Here is a 21,824-nt window from a genome sequence, read left to right as displayed (position 1 = left end):
AGCTTTTAGATTGGTTCCATTTATGCTTACATGCAGGAGTGGGACTCTCTTGTGAGGAAATCCCTTTATTTTAGGGGGGTTCGGGGGCATTACAATTTTTTTTAAATGGTACATTAAAATCTGTGCATTCTGAGACTAAAATTCAACTCTTTGGATTGGGTGAAAAAGACATTCTCCACACTCTCAAGCCTCCAGCATTCTTTTTCATCTTCACTTCTCTCCATATCATTCAGTCAACAAGTTATACTGTGATGAAATGGGACGCGGAAAAATAGATTACTTCCGCGGAATTCATAAGTTGTGTCCGCGGAAAAGTCCCACCCCTGATATGTTAAGAAGGCCCCTCTTTTTGCCAAAAGAAGACTGATGCAATGATTCCTGCCAGGATTCGAACCTGGAACTCTGACCAGTAACTGGCCAGTGTGTAGCCATTACACCACAGGAATTTTGGCATCAAATCATATCTTTTGAGTGCAAAAGGATGTTTTAGATCTGAGCCTTTTTTTTTCTTGTTAGTTATCAAAACTTTATTATTGAAAACATGCAGGTAACAAGAAAATTCACAAAGGTCAGACACACATAAGCAAGCCCAAAAAGGATTTAGAAACAAAAATTAAACCGCACATCCACACATCCACACTATATGTTATGCACACAGAAACTAAAGCAGATATAACAGACCGGTTAAAGGGTGTCAGGTAAGGAAAAAATGCAGGCAGAAAAAAAAAAGCAAGGACTAAGGCACAGGATTTTGAAACAGAAAGAGAGGGGGTGAGAAAGCAAATTGTTTTAAAAAGCAAGCACTGCAGCCAGAATAGTATTTTTCAATAAATTAAAATTAATGTTACATGATGTGTCAGATAGGCAAGCACGTCCTTGGGGCTTGGGTGGAACCTCGGGGTGATTACTGAGGGCCTCTGGTCAATGGCGTCCATCTTGTACCACAGGCACACAATCTCTGACACCTGGCCGTTGGTGAGGGGCGTCACCTGGTCACGCAGACCAACCAGAAAGTTGGCCAGGTGGGACACCTTCTCAAACCCTGGCACTCCATCCGGACCCAAGCATTGCTGAAAAGCAGCACAACCCGGTTAGAGAGGCGTTATGATGGAAAGCTGATGGTAAAGATTTGAGACTATTGCAAGCCACGAGGATTGAAAACTATTTCTCAAGTATGTCAAGGAATTGAATTTAGGTTATGTATTCAACTTCAAATATAAACAAGTCGCGTAAGGCAAAATTACTACATTTAGTCAAGCTGTGGAACTCACAGAATGAAACTGAACGCACTGCATTTTTTCACAAATGACCGTAGTCCGCTGCTTCTGCATAACGGAGTGAAACTGACGAACCTGTTCAGCGCGGTAGTGGTTTCGCTGTGCTGCATAGCACGCTTTTCTGTACCTCTCTCCGTTTTAACTTTCTGAGCGTGTTTTTAATCCAAACATATCATATCTATATGTTTTTGAAATCAGGAACCGACAAGGAATAAGATTTTATTGTTTTTAAATCGATTTCGGAAATTTAATTTTGATCATAATTTGTATATTTTTAATTTTCAGAGCTTGTTTTTAATCCAAACATAACATATTTATGTGTTTTTGGAATCAGGAAATGATGTAGAATAAGATGAACGTAAATTTGGATCGTTTTATATAAAAACAAAATTATTACAATTTTCAGATTTTTAATGAGCAAAGTCATTACCGTATTTGACGGATTACAAGACGCACCGTTTTATAAGCCGCACCCCCGACTTTTAACAAAAAAATTGGGACGAGCCACGTATAGGCCGCGTCACTATATTAGCCGCCATCGAAAAAAATAAAATCAGATCGTGTCAATCAATCAAAACAACCAGGCAAACGAAAGTACGGTATTTGGCGAAATCGGCTCCGAGAATAAACAAGTGAAACAAAGAAGAAAAGTGAAAAAGTTTGAAGAAAAATATCACACACACAATTTGTAACCAACACACACATGTAGTCCCGCCCGGAATAAGCTTTTTTGGGATGATTTACGACTTTTGCGCACATTTCGAGCAGACGAAAACACAACATGGCGGCTCTCGCTCCTCCAACTATCGCGAGACACAAAAAAACAAAATCTCGCGCGCGCGAGATCCTGATACATCCGGTGTTTCTCTGTACGCTATCTTGTCACAACGACTTGTTGACAAACGAAGATTCGCGAAAGAAAGAGAAAAGCGCCGAGTCTTGAGTAGAGAGCTAATAAAGTACCGGTAATCGCTAATCGAGCGATATGAAAATCCGCGGCGACTTCCATTAGGCCAACAAAAAAAAATTGTCTGTTTCTGGTAACATGGCTAAAAAAAATAGGGTCGGTAGGTCGGGATTTTTTTATTTATTTTTTTATATTTTTTTTTACCCCAAATGTAGACCAATAAAACTAACTTTAAAAATCGCACAAAGAGAATGGATTCACTATACATTGAGACAAGACACTCAACACATTTACAAATCGTCAGCGGACTTTCGTTTTCACACGTTTTTGTTGTTCATTTTCTCACCCTGTCCTTTACCACCAAAAAATAAAAAATAAAATTTTGAGTTTGGAAAAAAAAAGTTTAGAGTCGGCGCCGAAATTTAGGGTCGGTCGGGTGACCAGAAACAGACAATTTTTTTTTTTTGGCCTTAGGTGAATGCTATTCAAGTTTAGGTAACGTTTTAGCCGCATCTTTTTATAAGCTGCAATGTGATTTTTTTGGAAAAAAAGTCGCGGCTTGTAGTCCGTCAAATACGGTAATTAATTTTTAAGCCACCAAGCTGAAATGCAATACCGAAGTCCGGCCTTCGTCGAGGATTGCTTTACAAAAATTTCAATCAATTTCATTGAAAAATGAGGGTGTGACAGTGCCGCCTCAACTTTTACAAAAAGCCGGATATGACGTCATCAAAGACATTTATCGAAAAAATGATAAAACAAGAGGCGAAGCCATCAAGGCTCACGTAAGAAATCGACAAACAGTAACACAAACTCACTACACGAAGCTTCGCAAAGTCTTAATACCAAAAACCAGCAGCTACGGCGTGGTACTTTGACCCCAACATCGCTTCTCAAGTTTTGACATGCGAAGCTTCGCCGTAGCTCGCAACGAAGTTGGGTTTTTTTGTAAGAAGAGTGCTTTTCAATTCAAGATGGACGACGAAATCAGACTCAATACCATAGTGAAGAATGCATATATCGACTTTGGTTGACCCAAAGTACAAGAACTAACCTCCTACCTGTATTATTTCATACTGCGATGCATTGACATGTCGAATGAAACTCGAAATCCCAGCGCTCACGCCAACTGGTCCCGGCCGTGCTCAGTCAACGAAATAGAACACATGCAATTAACTTACGTCATCATCAAGTACGTAAAGTACAATTTGTGACGTAAAGTACTCAGAAAGAAGCACACCACGCGCTGGTCGAGACTACGTGCATGCGCTTTCTGACTAATAAGATTTGAGACGCCAAGACATGAAAAGAAAAAGATAACTCTTGCCTTCCAACTAGTCTCGGCCCGCTCAAAACCGAGACTTTCAGTAATTCCTTCGCGTGACGCCATAATGTGACGTCTTCAAATGACGAAATGTTAAAGTTTCTACCACAGACATACACACGCACACACACACACACACACACGCACACACGCACAGACAGACAAAGTTACGATCGCATAGGCTACACTTACGTGAGCCAAAAACGTCCGGGGATATCATTCCCAGGAACTCTCATGTCAAATTTCATAAAGATCGGTTCAGTAGTTTGGTCTGAATCGCTCTACACACACATATGCACAGACAGACAGACAGACAGACAGACAGACAGACACACACACACACACCATGACCATCGTCTCGATTCCCCGGCCCCTCTATGTTAAAACATTTAGTCAAAAATGTAAAAACACAGTATTGGCGTTAACCGGTAACTACCGGTTGAAATGAGAAAATACCGGAAAATAATTGGCTGCCGGTGTAGGATCCGGTCCGGTCCCCCCTCTGAAGTAGTCCCCCGGGGGACCAATTCGTGGCAAAAACTGCTCTATAATGGTCCCCCCTTAGACACCCAGCCTCGTTTTCGACTGGTCCCCCTTGGCGATTTTGGTCCCCCCTCGCATCCAAAATAGGCCCCCTCTCGAACTGGTCACCCTCTTTTCTAACCAATGTAGAGCTATGTCAGTATTTTTTTAAACTTTATTGTTATAGTGTGTGTCAACTCAGTAGAAAACGTGACTCTGGATCTCTCTCACTCTCTCTCTCTCTCGCCCCCCACACTTTCTCTCCTCCCCCCATCTCTCAAACACACACACACACACACATTATGCACGCACGCGTGCACACTCACTGGGTCAAGGTTACAGTGTCAAATCTAAACTTTTAAAAGTGATTTAACTTTGACATCACTTTGCTCCTGTTTTTTGTGTCACTCCTTAGACCAGAACTGTTAGTCTTCTGCTGTTTTTGTTGTTTCAAGGGTCATGATTTGAGACACTGGTACTCAGTCTTGACTGTCTACTTGAAGTACGCTGAAAGCCAAAGGTGGCAACTAGTTTTCATGTCATGGACACTTACTTAATTTTGAAGAAATATTTTTTCTATGGCGTTGTATAGAAAATATTAGATACTTGGTCTTTGATGTTATTCTCTAAATGCTATTTCCAGTTTTAAAAAAAATGACAGAAAATGTGGACTTTCATGCATTCGATGACGTTTGGTTTAAACAATGTTTTATTAAATCAAACATGATACAAAAATACAACGATAAACAATAGGGACACGAACTCAAGCAAACGCTTACATTACGCGCCCTACGTAGTAGGAAAATAACGCAAATATGATGTCGGACAAGCATTACTTATCAATTGTTGAACTATCTACAAGAAGAGCATAGTTAAAGTAAATCAGAAAGAATAAGAAAAAGTTAGCAGGAGGAAGAGGGGGGAGGGTGGAGGAGGGAGGAAAAAACGGTAGGTACATATAAAAGATGAAGTTGGCAGCGCATACAAATAAGAATATACACAGTACATTACAAACCATAGTCCTGTGGCAAGTAAGCAGTAGCTCGCTAAATATACATTTGAAAAATGCATATAAAATAAGGTTTGTTGGCATGAATATGGGTACTGAGTCAAATCAACAGAAACGACCAGATTCATGGATAAACGATTGGACACTTTCAAAAACAAGCTTGTTGGTGCAAAGAGAAAGGTTTTCGCTACCATTTAACAATATTTCAACATGTCTGTAATTAACAGGAAGTGCGTTTATTGTAGACAGGCGAGCATCTACGTACAAAGGACAATGTGTCAAATAATGGTCAGCTGTTTCGTTCGGGTAGCCGCAAGCGCACTGTGGGTTTCCCTGTAGGTGGCGTTTACACAGGTCAGAATTCAAATTACTCATGTTTAGGCGCATTCTGCAGTGGTGAATCTCTTCCAGTCTTTTACCACAGTAATAATAGGCAGGTACGTTATAATCAGGAGTAGATAAATAGCGTTTGAAATCGCTGATTGAGTTAGTTGTTTTGATGTTGTCTGTCGTTCCACAGGACAGTAGTAGATGGTATAAAAGATCGACGGTATAATTTCAGTTTTGCACATGGGGACTCTTCTTTCTAATGGTCTTCTATGATGGTAGGGGTTAACATCAGAAGTTAAAGGTGGCAAGAGATAAGTAATGAGGGCATTTGCCATATACCATCTTGTAATATAAAATCAGTTTGTGTCTGCTCCGTCTTTCTTTTAGGTTACAAAATCCGCTTTCTTTATACAGTTTTTCGTGGCTGGTGCCGCGCACACCACCGATTATAGTCCGAATGGCTTCCAAATGTAGTTTTTCGAGTGCAGTTGACCAGTACTCTGTGCAGTTGTCCCATATGATGTCTGCGTAGTCAAAATGTGGAAGAACAAAAGATTTATACATAGTTTCCAGACTTTTACGATTTAATCTATATTTATAATATCTTAAACAATTAATTAATAAGGTGACCTTTTTTATGATGCTTCTCACTTGGAAGTCCCACTTACAATCATTCTGCAAGATTACGCCAAGGTGTTTATGTTGGTTCACGTTTTCCAAAACAATATTATTAAAAATGATTGGTTCGGTTGGTATATTATCACGTTTTATGTCTAGCAGTTCCGTTTTTGCTTCGTTAAATTTAACTTTCCACTGTTTTGCCCAGGTATTAATTTTATATAGGTCTGCGTTCAAAATCTGTGCTCGTCTAGTTGGATCTTCTAAGGACATAGACATGCTCGTGTCATCAGCAAACAACTTTATAACAGATTCAGTATCATTCACAATGTCGTTAATATATATCAGGAATAGCAAGGGGCCTAGAACAGAACCTTGTGGAACACCTGCCGGGATACATTTTAATGCAGACTTAGCACCCTTAATAACAACCGCCTGGTGGCGATTTGTTAAATAATCGTGAAACCATTTCAACAATTGTCCTCTAATTCCTACTAGTTCCAGTTTATATAATAACCCTTTGTGCCAGACTTTTTCAAATGCCTTTGACACATCACAAAAAACAGCTTGAGTGGTAATTCCCATATCGTAATTTAAACAGAACTCGTCATAAATAGAAGCCAGTTGACAACTGGTAGAGTCACCAGGAATAAATCCTGACTGTGCCGGTGTTAATATATCATTTCGCTGTAAAAAGGTGTAAACATGGCTGTGGACACAGCGCTCCATTACCTTCCCAACACAACTTAATAATGAAATTGGTCGATAATTGTTACAACAATCTGCTGGGCCGGCTTTGTAAATAGGAGTGACATGAGCCGTCTTCCACAAACTAGGATATATACCTTCTCTAAGGCTTCTATTAAACAAATATGTCAGGGGTTCTGCTATGGCGTCAACAGCAGCAACTAGAAGTCTGTTGTGAATGAGATCCGGACCAGTGGCTTTACCTTTATCAAGGGCTTTAATAACCTCTTTAACCTCGTCGACTGTAAGATAAATCTCATTAAGTTCGCTGTCGAAAAACTCAGCTTGAGGCAAATTCGATGACGTTTCATGCAAAGACAGTACGGTAGAAGTTTGTTTGGTACTTTGCTATTGTTATTATTTTGCTCATTTCAGGACAAGATGTGGGATTAACAATTTATTAATTTACATTTATGTTGCGTTATGAAGTGCACAGCGCTCTGGTTAACAATTTCTGTTGCAACTCTTTGCTATTCATTAACTGTTTCTTGTTTCATTTCTTGTTTCTTTGACACAGTTTGACTGGACATACCAAATAATCCTCATGAGAGTCCAATGTGGAAATGGAAAGATCAAGTTTGCTTTTGAAATAAAGTTTTTCTTGTCAAAGAACGTAAATGTCTATTTCAGGTTTTGCTAGAGAGAGAGATAGAGAGTGAGGGGGAGAGAGAGAGAGAGAGAGAGAGAGAGAGAGAGAGAGAGAGAGAGAGAGAGAGAGAGAGAGAGAGAGAGAGAGAGAGAATATTGATTGACTTATTTATTTATTGTTTGAAATTCTAGTAATATTTAATGTTCAGTATTCGGTAAAACCATCTCATAAACAAACAGAAACAAAAAGAACCAATGCAAAAAAAACACTGAAAGAAACCACTGAAAGAAAAAGAACACAACCAAACAAATATATCTCACACACACAAAAATAACAACAAGCACATAAATCGGAAAAAAAAGAAAGAAAAAAATGTTTCTATGGCCCTGTGCTTTTGGGGACAATAAAGTTTTGTAACAATAAAGTTAAAAATAAATACTGACATAGCTCTACATTGGTTAGAAAAGAGGGGGACCAATTCGAGAGGGGGCCTATTTTGGATGCGAGGGGGGACCAAAATCGCCCAGGGGGACCAGTCGAAAACGAGGCTGGATGTCTAAGGGGGGACCATTATAGAGCAGTTTTTGCCACGAATTGGTCCCCCGGGGGACTACTTCAGAGGGGGGACCGGACCGGATCCTACACCGGTATAACCTACCGGTTGATTTGTAGAACTACAGGTTTTTTGGCTGGTAAAACAACAAAACCAGTACTCTGAGTTGGACTCTTACTGGTTCCAATGACCAGCCTGCCTTTTTTTTCTGGACTGTTTTCATCATAAAAGTTTGTGTACCAGTTTGAAAAAATATTAGCGCCATCACTGAAACAACAGTGAACGCATAGCAACTGGAGCACATAATTATTGAACGATAAATTCTTACATTAGGGTCGGCCTTGAGTAGGTCAGGCACAGGGTCGAGAAGGCTGTTGTCTGGCTGGTCAGCAGAAACGGCCAGGATGAGGTAGCGGAGATGGAGGAGGTTCGTCTTGCACCGTAGGTGGGGGTAGGAGGTGGGGTGGTGGGAGACTGTTTGCAGCGGGGGTAGGGGGTGGGAGGTGGAAGACTGCTTGCAGTGGGGGTAGGGGGTGGGGTGGTGGGAGACTGCTTGCAGTGGGGGTTGGAAGTGGGATGGTGTCGTCCCATTTGGTCAGGGCAGAAGAGGAGGTAGGAGGCTGAGGTAGCGAAAACCACCATGCTGGCGTCGGCCATCGTCATGTCATCCACCTCAGTCAGGTCGTGAAAACCCTCATCAGCACTCTCCTCCTCCTCATCGTCGTCCCCAGCGTCCTCTTTCTCGGCGTCCTCTGTGTCAGCAGGCACGTACTGCAGAGCCCTACCTGTCTGGGAGTACATGTACTCTACCCCGATCAGCTCACCTGCAATAGGTACACAAAGGGGTTGTTACTCATAACAACAATCAGCTAAGAAATGTCTACAGTTGCTGTTTTATTAAACCATCACTCTGTATCACAGCAAAGTCTCCTACAAAATTGTGACCATAAAAAACTGTATACAGGTAATCATGCAGGTATGTAAAATGACTGAACACTTACCAGTGTGCTTGTTGGGCATGCTGAAATCGGGGTAGAGGGGCTCGTCCAGTAACTCGGCACTCAGCTGGTTGGCAACGTGACGCAACCTTCTGCTGTAAGTGCCGGGCTTGCTCGACACAGAGGTGGCGGCCTGCGCCTGGTCCTGGTTCCACCGCGCCAGACCCTCCACCAGGTAGGCCTGGAAGTGGAGGTCGCTGGCTGTACTCCCTGCACAACAGACAACTTTTGTTACTTAAAACACGTTTGAACACAAACACTAAACAGCAAAAAACAGTGGAAACAAAGAAAAAAAGGCAGGCGACAGAGGAACTTGGCAAAGATATAGAATAATAGTCAGTCTAAAAGCAAACACACATACCTGGAATGAAGCAGTTCAGGTGAAGGTGAAGCGATTCCAGGGAGGTTGAGCCTCTGGCGCAGCAGTAGGTGTTGAGCAGCTGACCCCCCTTCTGCATGGTCCGGGTGACGGTGTAGAGTTCAATGCCAGGGGGGTCCTGGAGGCAGGGGATGTGGCGCTTGGCCTTCAGCCACTCTTCCATCATGCGAGGTGTGTTGAAGAGTGGCACGCCCATGGTGTCCACCCTCTGCTCGCCGCCCAACGCGTCCAGGAGCTGCTGGATGAGGACTTGGATGTCATCAGTGCTGCTGGTGGCACGGCGACAGTGTAGAGCAAGCTCTCGCCGCCTGATGCGACTGATGACATCCTGGTCGCTGGGGTTGACGAAGCCCTGGCGCACCAACTCCACTCTCTTGGCCGTCTTCAAGGCTGTCAGGTCCGCCTCGTCCCACTAGAAGATGCACTGGGAGAGGCGTCTCATGAAGAGGCTGTAGAGTGGGTGGGCGTCGGTGGTGCAGCCACTGGCAAGCCGGCGCATGAAATGCCAGATGTCAAGTCGGATCTGGAGATCGGTCCAGCCCCCGAACATGGCATGGGTGGCACCCGAACAGCAGTCCCTATCCACGTAGAGAAGCTGGGGCGGCTCAGAGGCCTTAGCGTAGCGGTCAACCAGACCGGACGCCATGTTGGCCAGCCCACAGCCCTCCTTAGCGGTCAGGACGCTGATGAGCACCTGGCCTTGTTCGTTGCCAACGTTGCTGGCCCACTCCGCCGTTCTGGCACCATGGCCGGCAAGCTTCCTGGTGACCTGCAACACACAGCATTGTCAGATACACAACAATCACAATCCAGTCAGTTATCTGTTAACAGAACGTCTCCCGCAGTGGGGCACTGCGGTTATGAAATTAAAGTCCCCTCCTGTTTTTGGAACCGCAGGAGCTTTCTAGTTTGCTGTTAGGTAGATTTTTGGTTCCTCTTTCCTGTCATGCTCTCTTTTTCTTCATGAATTCTTTTCTTTTTTCTGCCTTCTTGCTCATTCACCTGTATTTTTTCCAAAAATCTCTTCTCTTGCCGCTTGTCTCGCGATTCATGTATAGTTTAATCTGTTAGTGTTCTGATGTAAGTCCAGCAGTAGATAGGTTAAGCCTATTTTAACATACTGGAAACTGGTAATCTTCCAGTAGGTATTAATTTAGTTTTACTAAAGCCTGCTGGGACACAAGTAATGGGTTAGTGCATTTGTAAACAGGAATCGCTTGACAAGTGGCCCCCTTCATCCCCCCCTTCCTCGTCATGATATGGCTCTGCGTAGTCGGCTGGACGTTAAGCAACAAATAAACAAACAAACAAACAAACAGAACGTCTTCTTGTTAACCAAGTCAGTAACATGATACTATAAAAGCTCCTGTTAGTGCTTGAGTAAGTAACGATCACATAACTACTCCTGAAGTTCATTTCTATGTTGTTCCTTTTTTCACACCAGTAGCGATTCACAGCCAAAATACAGGAACACTAAATAACAAACACAGATCTACCAGAGATCGAAATCACACGATACAAATACCTTTTTTTGTCGAGTCCAGTTTTAAAACTGTCCCGAAGGTGGAGGTGATGGCGGCCTTGACCTTATTGATTCGCCCCGGCACATCCTGTTAGTAGTCCAAGTATATTAGATAGAAGTCATGAGTTTCTTTCTTTCTACATTTGATGGTGATAAACCTGAACGTAAATAATTTCAAACAGGGAGACTACTGTGCAAGCTAAGAAAAAAAAAACACTTGCATCAGGAATTTCATCATGTTTATAATTTTTGAAAGGATGGTAAAATATTAAACACTGTCCTACCAACCTGTCCATAGACGCGGAGAAACCACTGATGGGCTCAAACAGGATCCATGCTGGGCGGCCTGGGGCAAGGCTGGGTCGTGGTTGACTTGAAGGCCTTCCGGTCCGTCAGGAACTGGATGTTCCTCTCCAGCCAGCTCTCCTCGTGCTGCTCCCTGATGGTTTTTCAGAGCTGAACCGGGCCATTGCCCAACCCACGTTGCCGCAGCATGCTTTCTTTCTTTCTTTCTTTATTTGGTGTTTAACGTCGTTTTCAACCATTCAAGGTTAGCCGCAGCATGCGAGCAACACGCTTGTTGCAAAAGTATTTGTAGGTTGGGATGGCCGGAAACTCGCTCCTGTAATCAAAACATCATTGTTGATTTAACGTTCATTAAAATAAAAATTACACTGTCAATTCACACAAAAGCGTCAGAAAGCATGATATCGAAATAATCAATATCGTTGTAAAACCAATTAACCCTTACACTGGTGCAATTCCTCAACACATGTTACATAGCCACTGGTGAATTAATTGAGAGAGAAATGAAGAAAAACGGTCATATAGGTTTTCGCATTCGTTTGTTTGTTTGTTTGTTTGTTTATTTGTTGCTTAACGTCCAGCCGACTACGCAGAGCCATATCAGGACGAGTTTTCGCATTCATGGGAGGTGATCGGAACTGACCAAGCAGACTGAGCCAGTAGCGCGACATATGTGGTAACAGTATAGGTAAAGCGTAAGGGTTAAAAAAGAGATGGCACCAACCTATGCCCAACGTCTAGCTGTGCCAGGACTGCGGCGCTCCAAGGGATGACCTTCCTCCTGCAGTCCGGGCACTTAAGGTACTCGGTCACCATCAGATAATATCCATCGATGTCGAGTACCTTCTTGACGATGGGGTAGGAGCCAGCGTGGCTCAGCTCCACTCCTGTGCAGTGGGAGTGGGGGCACACGAGTACGTACTTCCACAACCTCTTGGGCATCCACACAAAGAGCCGGTGGCCAAAGTACCGATCGATGCCTGGACAGAGGTTGTGGATGAGAGCCGGCTGAGCGGGATACCACCAGAGCTTGTGGATCCTGGAGTAATCCAGCTCCGGGGTATCGGGGTTGCTGGAGGACCATCTGAAGAAGGCCTTCGAGACCCATGCGTGGTCCACCTGCGGGAGAGAGTCCCACCAGGCCTGGGACAAGGGGAATCCTCCGGAAATCAAACACATCAGCTGTATTCACCACGTACTCAATATGTAACCGTGTGCCGAAACACTACGATCATCTAGGGAAGCGAAGTGCAATCAAACAGGATTGAAAATGTTAGGGCTAATTTCTTAGCCCTATAAAAACTGTTATGCAAACCCGAAGGTTTCCATGAACATACAGACAATCGGAAACCACCAGACCCTATCACAAACAGAATTCTACAATACACCGGTGTTGACTTTTAAAGGCCAACAACTCGGGTGCAGAGTCTGCTGTGAAAGGAGCGGTAGCCTCCCCTGTCACAATCGCCCCCGTTTGAAATGAACTTCGTCCCGAAGTTCCGAACCGGGGGACCACTGTCCATCCCAAGTTCGCAGAATGGGAACAGCACAAAAATGTTCAGTGGTCATATTATGCCATTACCTGAACATATCATGCCGAGTCCCATCCTGCTCGCAGCGCCAGATGTAACCGTGTGCCGAAACACTACGATCACCTCGGGAAGCGAAGTGCAATCAAACAGGATTGAAAATGTTAGGGCTAATTTCTTAGCCCTATAAAAACTGTTATGCAAACCCGAAGGTTTCCATGAACATACAGACAATCGGAAACCACCAGACCCCATCACAAACAGAATTCTACAATACACCGGTGTTGACTTTTAAAGGCCAACAACTCGGGTGCAGAGTCTGCTGTGAAAGGAGCGGTAGCCTCCCCTGTCACAAATACACAAACAACCACATTGCCATAATGATTACAGGGACATAAGAGAGGAAGAAACAATTAAAACAGCTGGTAAGCACTGAATTCAGTTACAAGTCACCCTCAGGCAAAGAAAATATTGTGTTAATCAGACCCCTCCTTTCTTTTTTGGTCTTACCTTGCCTTGCCTTTCGGGACACAGGGGCAGCTGTGGTAGCTGCCACAGGTAGTGCGGGGGGAGCAGACGTGCTTTGTCTGCCTTTGAGGTGCTGTGGTTGGAGGGGACGATGTTGGAGGTGCCAAACAAGCTTAAACAATTTCAGGCATCAACGATTACATGGTTGTACTGACTGAGTACACAAATTCATGACACAAAACTGGGAGTGTAAACATTCTAAGCAACACTAACACAGCACATTAGTGATCAGAAACATAACAGGTTGTTGAGAACTATTTTTGTCAATAAAACCAAACAGGTACTAAATTTCAACGCCATCCCCAAAATACACAGAATCAATACGAATAGAAATAGACATTACATGAAAAATTGATAGCTTCTGTTCCACTAGTCAAATTTAAGCTGGATCAATTACAGATTCCTTTAGAACAACAATCAAAATCATAACAGAGCTTGTGGATCCTGGAGTAATCCAGCTCCGGGGTATCGGGGGTTGCTGGAGGACCGCCGGAAGAAGGCCTTCCAGACCCATGCACGGAGAGAAAAGAGTCATACAATAAATAACATGAACTGCAAAAGTGATAATGTCAAAATAGCAGTCACATAAAAAATAACACCGACTCTGCATAAGACAAGAGACATGTCAGAGATGTAGTCACAAATAACACCGACTCTGCAAAAGTTACATGTCAGAAAAGCAGTCACATAATAAATAACACCGACTCTGCAAAAGTTACATGTCAGAAAAGCAGTCACATAATAAATAACACCGACTCTGCAAAGTGACATGTCAGAAAAGCTGTCACATAATAAATAACAGTATTAACACTGACTCTGCAAAGTGACATGTCAGAAAAGCTGTCACGTAAATAATAACACTGACAAGACAAGAGACATGTCATTGTCAGAGAGGTAGTCACACACAATAAACAACACTGACTCTGCAAAATGACAATTCAGAAAAGCAGTCATCTAATAAATAACACCTATACTGCAAGAGTCTCGTAAGAAAAGCAGTCTTTCTGTGTCATGCTGAGCGATAGTGATATTTTTAGTTTAGTTTAGTTTAGTTTGTTGGGACTGACATATGGTGTGGGCCGTAAGGCCCATAATCGTTCCATCAATATTTGTTCAACATTTTTTTTCTCATTTGGTCGGCTTTTACTTTCTTTCTTTATTTGGTGTTTAACGTCGTTTTCAACCACGAAGGTTATATCGCGACGAGGGAAAGGGGGGAGATGGGATAGGGGAAAGGGGGGAGATGGGATAGAGCCACTTGTTAACCTTTGCCGTGCTTCCTGGGTTCACCTGTACCCAGAGACACACTAAAATCATTGTAACTCTGGAACCATTAAAGGTATCGTTTTGAAATTTTAAGTATCTCTCACACACCTAATTTGCTCTCTGTCTGCAAATTTTTAGAGTGTACATGACAAAACATCAGAATTAATTGATTATGATAATTTACATAAACACTACCGATGGCGCGGGTTCACACATACCCATACTTTTAAAGAGTAGTAGTGATTGTAACTATCCCTCTGCCGACGGCGCGGGTTCTGCTACACCCATAATTACCAAAGCGGCGGAACAGTGTCTGTCTGCCTGTTTGTCTCCAAGAGACTGTCTGTCTCTCTGTTTGTCTGTCCGTATCTCTCTGTCTGTATGTCTGTTGTCAGTTGCTCTGTCTGTCTGTCTGTCTGTCTATCCGTCTATCCGTCTATCTGACTGTCTGTCTATCTGACTGTCTGTCTCTGTCTCTCTCTGTCTGTCTCTCTCTCTGTCTGTCTCTCTCTCTGTCTCTCTCTGTCTCTTAGTCTCTCTCTCTGTCTCTCTCTCTCTTTCTTAGTCTCTCTCTCTTTTTTAGTCTCTCTCTCTCTCTCTCTTAGTCTCTCTCTCTCTTAGTCTCTCTCTCTCTTTCTTAGTCTCTCGTTCTCTCTCTTTCTTAGTCTCTCTCTCTCTGTCTTAGTCTCTCTCTCTCTCTTTTTTAGTCTCTCTCTCTCTTTCTTAGTCTCTCTCTCTCTCTTAGTCTCTCTCTCTCTCTTTCTTAGTCTCTCTCTCTCTCTTAGTCTCTCTCTCTTTCTTAGTCTCTCTTTCTCTCTCTCTTAGTCTCTCTCTCTCTTTCTTAGTCTCTCTCTCTTTTTTAGTCTCTCTCTCTCTCTTTCTTAGTCTCTCTCTCTCTTTCTTAGTCTCTCTCTCTCTCTTTCTTAGTCTCTCTCTCTCTCTCTAGCTCTTTCTTAGTCTCTCTCTCTCTCTCTCTTTCTTAGTCTCTCTCTCTCTCTTTCTTAGTCTCTCTCTCTCTTTCTTAGTCTCTCTCTTTCTTAGTCTCTCTCTCTCTTTCTTTGTCTCTCTCTCTCTCTCTTTCTTAGTCTCTCTCTCTTTCTTAGTCTCCCTTTCTCTCTTTCTTAGTCTCTTTCTCTCTCTTTCTTAGTCTCTCTCTCTCTTTCTTAGTCTCTCTCTCTCTCTTTCTTAGTCTCTCTCTCTTTCTTAGTCTCTCTCTCTCTCTTTCTTAGTCTCTCTCTCTTTATTTGTCTCTCTCTCTCTTTATTTGTCTCTCTCTCTATCTTTCTTAGTCTCTCTCTCTCTCTTTCTTAGTATCTCTCTCTCTCTTTCTTACTCTCTCTCTCTCTTTCTTAGTCTCTCTCTCTTTCTTAGTCTCTCTCTCTCTTTCTTAGTCTCTCTCTCTTTCTTAGTCTCTCTCTCTCTCTTTCTTAGTCTCTCTCTCTTTCTTAGTCTCTCCCTCTCTCTCTTTCTTAGTCTCTCTCTCTCTCTTTCTTAGTCTCTCACTTTCTTTCTTAGACTCTCTCTCTCTCTCTCTCTTTCTTAGTCTCTCTCTCTTTCTTAGTCTCTCTCTCTCTCTTTCTTAATCTCTCTCTCTTTCTTAGTCTCTCTCTCTCTCTCTCTTTCTTAGTCTCCCTCTCTCTCTGTCTTAGTCCCTCTCTCTCTCTTTCTTAGTCTCTCACTCTTTCTTAGACTCTCTCTCTCTTTCTTAGTCTCTCTCTCTCTCTCTTTCTTAGTATCTCTCTCTCTTTCTTAGTCTCTCTCTCTCTCTCTTTCTTAGTCTCTCTCTCTCTCTTTCTTTGTCTCTCTCTCTCTCTCTCTTTCTTAGTCACTCAGTCTCTCTCAGTCTCTCCCTCCCCCTCTCCCTCCCCCTCTCCCTCCCCTGCAAGAGGTCGGTGAAGGGAGAAACTCGATGCAACCACTGAAGTAGCGCTGTGGGTTTCCCTGAACCCACCCCGTCGTTAGAGAAATAAACGGTAAAAACCCTCTTTCAAATGTATGGGTTCAGACAAACCCGCATCGTCGTTAGAGGAATAAACGGTAAAAACCCTCTTTCAAATGTATGGGTTCAGACAAACCCGCATCGTCGGGAGTGTGTAGTCAAAAGCGGCATCCGGCAAAGGTTAAGTGTTTCTTGTTCACAAAAGCACTAATCAAAAAATTGCTCCAGGGGCTTGCAACGTAGTACAATATATGACCTTACTGGGAGAATGCAAGTTTCCAGTACAAAGGACTAAACATTTCTTACATACTGCTTGACTAAAATCTTTACAAACATTGACTATATTCTATACAAGAACCACTTAACAAGGGTAAAAGGAGAAACAGAATCCGTTAGTCGCCTCTTACGACATGCGGGGTGCAGAGAAATAAGGATGTGGAAAAGAAGACTTTTGGTAAGTGAAATAAAGGTGATGGATCCAGTCAGGTAGAAATAAGACAACAAGAAAAGAATTGGAAAACTGCAGCCTCACTAATCGTGTCGAGGAGATCTGGGCTGGTGGTTTTTCAGAGACCAGCAGTTTTTCACTTAATTCAATTTTTCACGCACACGATCACTCTGTCGGCCCGCATTTATACGGATCATTCCAGTGGGTCACCATGCCTTTTGGGCTAAAGAACGCGGGAGCTACCTTTACCCGCATGATGAGGAAGTTAGTCGCCGAGATTGACCGGGACGACGTCGACAACTTCATGGACGATATTTTGATCGCCACAGAAGATTGGGAACAGCACCTACAAGCGATAGAGGCCGTTTTCACCAAACTGGAGAAGGCTGGTTTGACGGCCAAACCGTCCAAGTGTTTCCTAGGGTTTGAACAACTGGAATACTTGGGACACCGAGTGGGGCATGGTTCAATCCAGCCAGAAGAAGACAAGGTGACGAAGTTAGCCAACGCAGAACCGCCCAAGACGAAGAAGGAACTTCGTGCATTCCTGGGACTCGCTGGTTACTACCGCAAATTCGTACCGAATTTTGCGGGGATCGGCACACCTTTGACAGATGCCACAAAGAAAGGGCATCCAGATAAGTTCGTCTGGACACAAGAGATGCAGGCAGCTTTTCAATCACTCAAGGACGTACTGACTAGCAAACCAGTGATGTTGTTGCCTGACAACGACAAACCGTTCGTATTACGAACAGACGCATCAGACTATGCCATAGGTGCCGTCTTGATGCAAGACAACGGCAAAGGTCCACAACCTGTAGCATACGCCAGCTGGAAGCTGAACAAAGCTGAGCAGAATTATGCTACCATCGAGAAAGAATGTCTAGCAGCAGTGTGGGCAGTGAAGAAATACGAACCGTATTTGTACGCAGTACACTTCACGTTAGAGACAGACCATCAACCTCTCCAGTACCTACGGAAGTCCAAGACAGACAAGAGGCGAAGCCTTCAAGGCTCCCGTAAGAAATCAACAAACAGTAACATAACACAAACTCACTCACTCCGTAACACACACACAAACACACACACACACACACACACACACACACACACACACACACACACACACACGCACACACACACACACAGTTAAAACTAACGCATCATATCAACTCCATGTATAATTTTCAAAAGAAGGCAAACAGATAAAATGACTAGGGTAATAGGTTAGGTACCTGCCATGTGGGCACTTTTTCCACTGCTGTCCTCAGTCCTATACTTTTCATCAAGACTTGTCACCATGCCGAGTAGATCTAAATTCGGAAGTCTTCATGTGGCTGAGGCATATATCTGACATAGCGTCGATCTTGTTGTAGGTTAACCTCCTTTCTGAAACAAATGGCAAAATGCGATTAGTTATGATGACTACAACCTACACAAATATAAACAGTGTTTTGAAACAGAATAGTCAGGTTATACAAGCCACTTTACCTATGCAGCATGGTAACCCTACAATATGCGAAACATGTCGACTGCAGCAGCCTGGTTCTTAAAATAATTCTGACGGTCAACACAGCCAGAAATGCCAACAAAGACAAGAAAGCTGTGGCAAGGTAAGCTTACCAAACGTTACATAGCGAATCATATGATAGTGCGTAAACAGCAAACAGTAGATCTACAATCAAAGAGAGGATCGAGTCTGGAATGAAACGCGATACAGATCTAGCATTCAAAAACTGTCTTTCACGTTCAAGGAAGTTGTTGCAAAGTACTTAAGACTTACTAAATTGTACAGACAAAACCATGACAGTGCATGTTTTGAATCTGAGGAAAAAATCGTGATCATTTTGACTTTGAGAACAGATTCATTCCGTTTCCTTATATCTGCATGTTCAAGTAAATGGTGGACAGTTTTTTTCGGGCAGAGTAAACTTAACTTGAGACTCTACTGCAAGTCTTGAAATTCACATAAATCGAACCACGAGCAAAGACATCCAAACATTACAGGCACTTTAGATCAACTCATTTCACTAGAGGTGACTGCCTAGCACTGTGTTTGACATCCGTGTCTGCTGAAATAAAAAGAAATTAAAACAAAACGGATTAACAGTAGGTGACACGTTATCAGAGTGGGAGACACTAGATCTGTCTCTGAACTTACCGGGATACGGCTGCAAGATCGACACTGACTGCCGCGCTTTCGACAGCTCTTCCTCGCGTGGACATTGGAAACACGCTGTGCAGATCAAATTGTAGGAAATCTCCCTTTGGTATCTTCTTTATTTACTTTTCTGGAGCTTAGAAACCGAACAACATGAAATCGTCTTCCCCGGCGAATCGGCGAGGTGAGAACTGGACCACAATCCTTCGCGCGACCCCTGACCTGATCTTGACACCTGACCTGCCGTCTACATGCCAAACACGACACAAATCAGTCAACTGCTTGTACCCCTTCAAAACCCCCCACCACCCGTTTTCTTTGGATACACGCTTTAACTACACACATGCCGACACAATGTTGATCATTGCTTCAATAATTTGAAAATGGTGCTTGAAAATTAACCACGTGAAATGAGTATTTCGGTGTTTAGCCAAAAATGTTAAAGTTTCTACCACAGACATACACACATACATACATACGCACGCACGCACGCACAGACAGACAAAGTTTACCATCGCATAGGCTACACTTACGTGAGCCAAAAATGGAAGATTGATGCGTTGGGCGATCCAACTACAGCAGTATTCATTCACAGTGAAGGTGATCAAAGGAGTAGACAATGTAGGCGCAGACTACATGAGTCGTTCAATCTGTGTAAATATGGATTGAAACAAGTTTCATCCTCAAAAGGGGGGGGCCTATGTCACAGATTAGGGACTCCGATACAGAGCGAATGCAGGCGCCTGTACCTAGACTAACTTACTGTGACGTCTGTATTATGACGACATGCTTTCGACGCCATTGTTTTGACGTAAAGCAGACAGAAGCTGCGTCACAACAACAAGATCGTTTTTTGGCTCACGAAGTGTAGCCTATGCGATGCTAACTTTTGTCTGTCTGTGCGTGCGTGCGTATGTATGTATGTATGTATGTATGTATGTCTGTGGTAGAAACTTTAACATTTGAAGACGTCATATTACATTGACGTCACATTATGACGTACGAGGGTTAGACGTCACGCGATGGAATTACTGAAAGTCTCGGTGATTGTTATTTTGAGCGGGCCGAGACTATTTGGCAGTCGTGTCCATGTAAGTAGGCTACATGCAGACAGACATATCTAGATCTAGTGTCTCGCTTTCTTGCACAGTTTCACAAGCTCTTTCTGTGTGTGTGTGTGTGTGTGTGTGTGTGTGTGTGTGTGTGTGTGTGTGTGTGTGTGTGTGTGTGTGTGTGTGTGTGTGTGTGTACTGTGTGTGTGTGTGTGACGGAGTGATTGAGTTTGTGTTACTGTTTGTCGATTTCTTACGTGAGCCTTGAAGGCTTCGCCTCTTGTTTACCTTGGGAAGCAGCGAGGCTTGTGTCGTTTGTCTGCTGTGTTTTTTTTATTTATCGTGACTGTATTTTTACGAACCAGTATGCACATGCCGCCTTGTTCGTACCTTCATACGTAGTTGTACGTTTCGGGGAAGTTTCGTAGCAGCTTCGTAGCAGTTTCAGGAAAGTTTCGGGAAAGCTTCGGGAACAGTTCCAGGGAAGTTTCGGAAAAGTTTTTTCGTGGTAACGCCATGGACTTCATTGTGAATCGTCCACGCTCTGAGTCTGCTATGGAATCATTCCATACCTGTAGTTCTCCAGTGTTCTAGCTCTATCTGGAACGACTTCACGTTCCTAGCTTCCGTGTTATAAACTATCACTGGGTAACCTGAAAACCGACTACACGACCGAAGTGAATCGAGGACTTGCAGCAAGTAAACAGCACACTGAATCATTCCATCCCTGAAGTTCTCTGGTGTTCTACCTAGAACGACTTCACGTTCCTAGCTTCCGTGTTATAAACTATCACTGGGTAACCTGAGGATCGACTACACGACGGAAGTGACTCCAGGACATTGCTGAACGATCCTAACCTTAAATAGACTGTGTTGTTCAAACGGGACTTTAAAGCTAAGTACCACTATTTTGTGTGTGTATATATATGTGTAATAGTCCAGAGTAATGTCTGTCTGTTCGTATTATTTGTAATTAAAGTTATTGTAAAATTAAAGGTAAAGTGGTGTCCAATTTTGTTGTTGAAAAAAATAATGTGTTCAGAGAGTGCATGGTGAGATGCAAATATCCCATGTACCCTGACACGCGATAAAAATATATTCCTCTTAGGCACAACCAAAAATCTGCAAACTGACATTGGCACTCCAAAATTATTTCAGAAAAAGAAAACAGGAGAAACAAGTATAAACATGTATTGAAACACAAAACTCCGCCCGGATCTGGATGTTGAACCCGTGATCGCCGAGTTCGCAGCGCAACGTCGTATCCGTTACAATTATAGAAAGATAACGCCTGCCGACATTAACGCATACGCACGGTGCAACGCCTGCCCACTGACACGCACAAAGACAATCTTATTAGGGCACTATGTCAAAACACTTTGCTGTATATGGGTACGAGTGACGACCCCAAATCCATTCTCCCATTGTTGACAAGATAACACGCGATAAATACTCGGTGTGTCAACTGATTCCGTTCATACACCGGATGTTTCCGTTCATCCGCATGGTTCACATTGGTCCAATATCACACGCATTTGTACTTTTTGCTATTTGAAGACGATTGGAATACACAGAACTTGTAGTGGGGGCCTATTTCACTCTGATCTAGCGAATGTGTATGAACGGAAACGCTTTTCGTACGAACGGAAACATGCACTTTTGTACAAACAGAAACATGGTGTATGAACGGAATCTGCATGTTTTCAAAAGACAAGTGATTGTAAAAAAGCCATGGGTTTCTATAAACTTCTGTTCAAGCAAAATGCTGTATCAGGCAATGGTTTTGGTGATCATGTACAAATCAAGGATCAGATTCACTA

At 43.1% G+C, this 21,824-nt stretch overlaps 1 protein-coding gene across 1 annotated transcript; it reads right to left on the bottom strand.

Annotated features, from left to right (window-relative positions):
* Window positions 1-458: 458 nt before the first annotated feature.
* On the bottom strand, window positions 459-9,969 carry LOC138955321 (uncharacterized). The gene is made up of 4 exons (XM_070326943.1): window positions 9,236-9,969; window positions 8,878-9,084; window positions 8,205-8,700; window positions 459-1,070 (listed from the first exon to the last, which is right to left on the bottom strand). The coding sequence occupies exons 1-4, from the start codon at window positions 9,447-9,449 to the stop codon at window positions 986-988; spliced, it is 1,002 nt and encodes a 333-aa protein (XP_070183044.1). The 5' UTR covers window positions 9,450-9,969; the 3' UTR covers window positions 459-985.
* Window positions 9,970-21,824: the final 11,855 nt, after the last annotated feature.

Source organism: Littorina saxatilis, unplaced genomic scaffold, assembly GCF_037325665.1.
Source record: "Littorina saxatilis isolate snail1 unplaced genomic scaffold, US_GU_Lsax_2.0 scaffold_915, whole genome shotgun sequence".
NCBI lineage: Eukaryota > Metazoa > Mollusca > Gastropoda > Littorinimorpha > Littorinidae > Littorina > Littorina saxatilis.
Note: the sequence above shows the minus strand (reverse complement) of the source record. Positions and strands in the feature narration are given on the sequence as shown.

Coding starts and splice junctions, on each gene's coding strand:
- LOC138955321 (XM_070326943.1), bottom strand. CDS start 9,449: ATGGGCGTGCCACTCTTCAACACACCTCGCATGATGGAAGAGTGGCTG. Junction 8,701..8,877: donor CATGCCCAACAAGCACACTG/GTAAGTGTTCAG, acceptor TACCTATTGCAG/GTGAGCTGATCGGGGTAGAG. Junction 1,071..8,204: donor TACTCAAGGCCGACCCTAAT/GTAAGAATTTAT, acceptor GCTGCTTTTCAG/CAATGCTTGGGTCCGGATGG.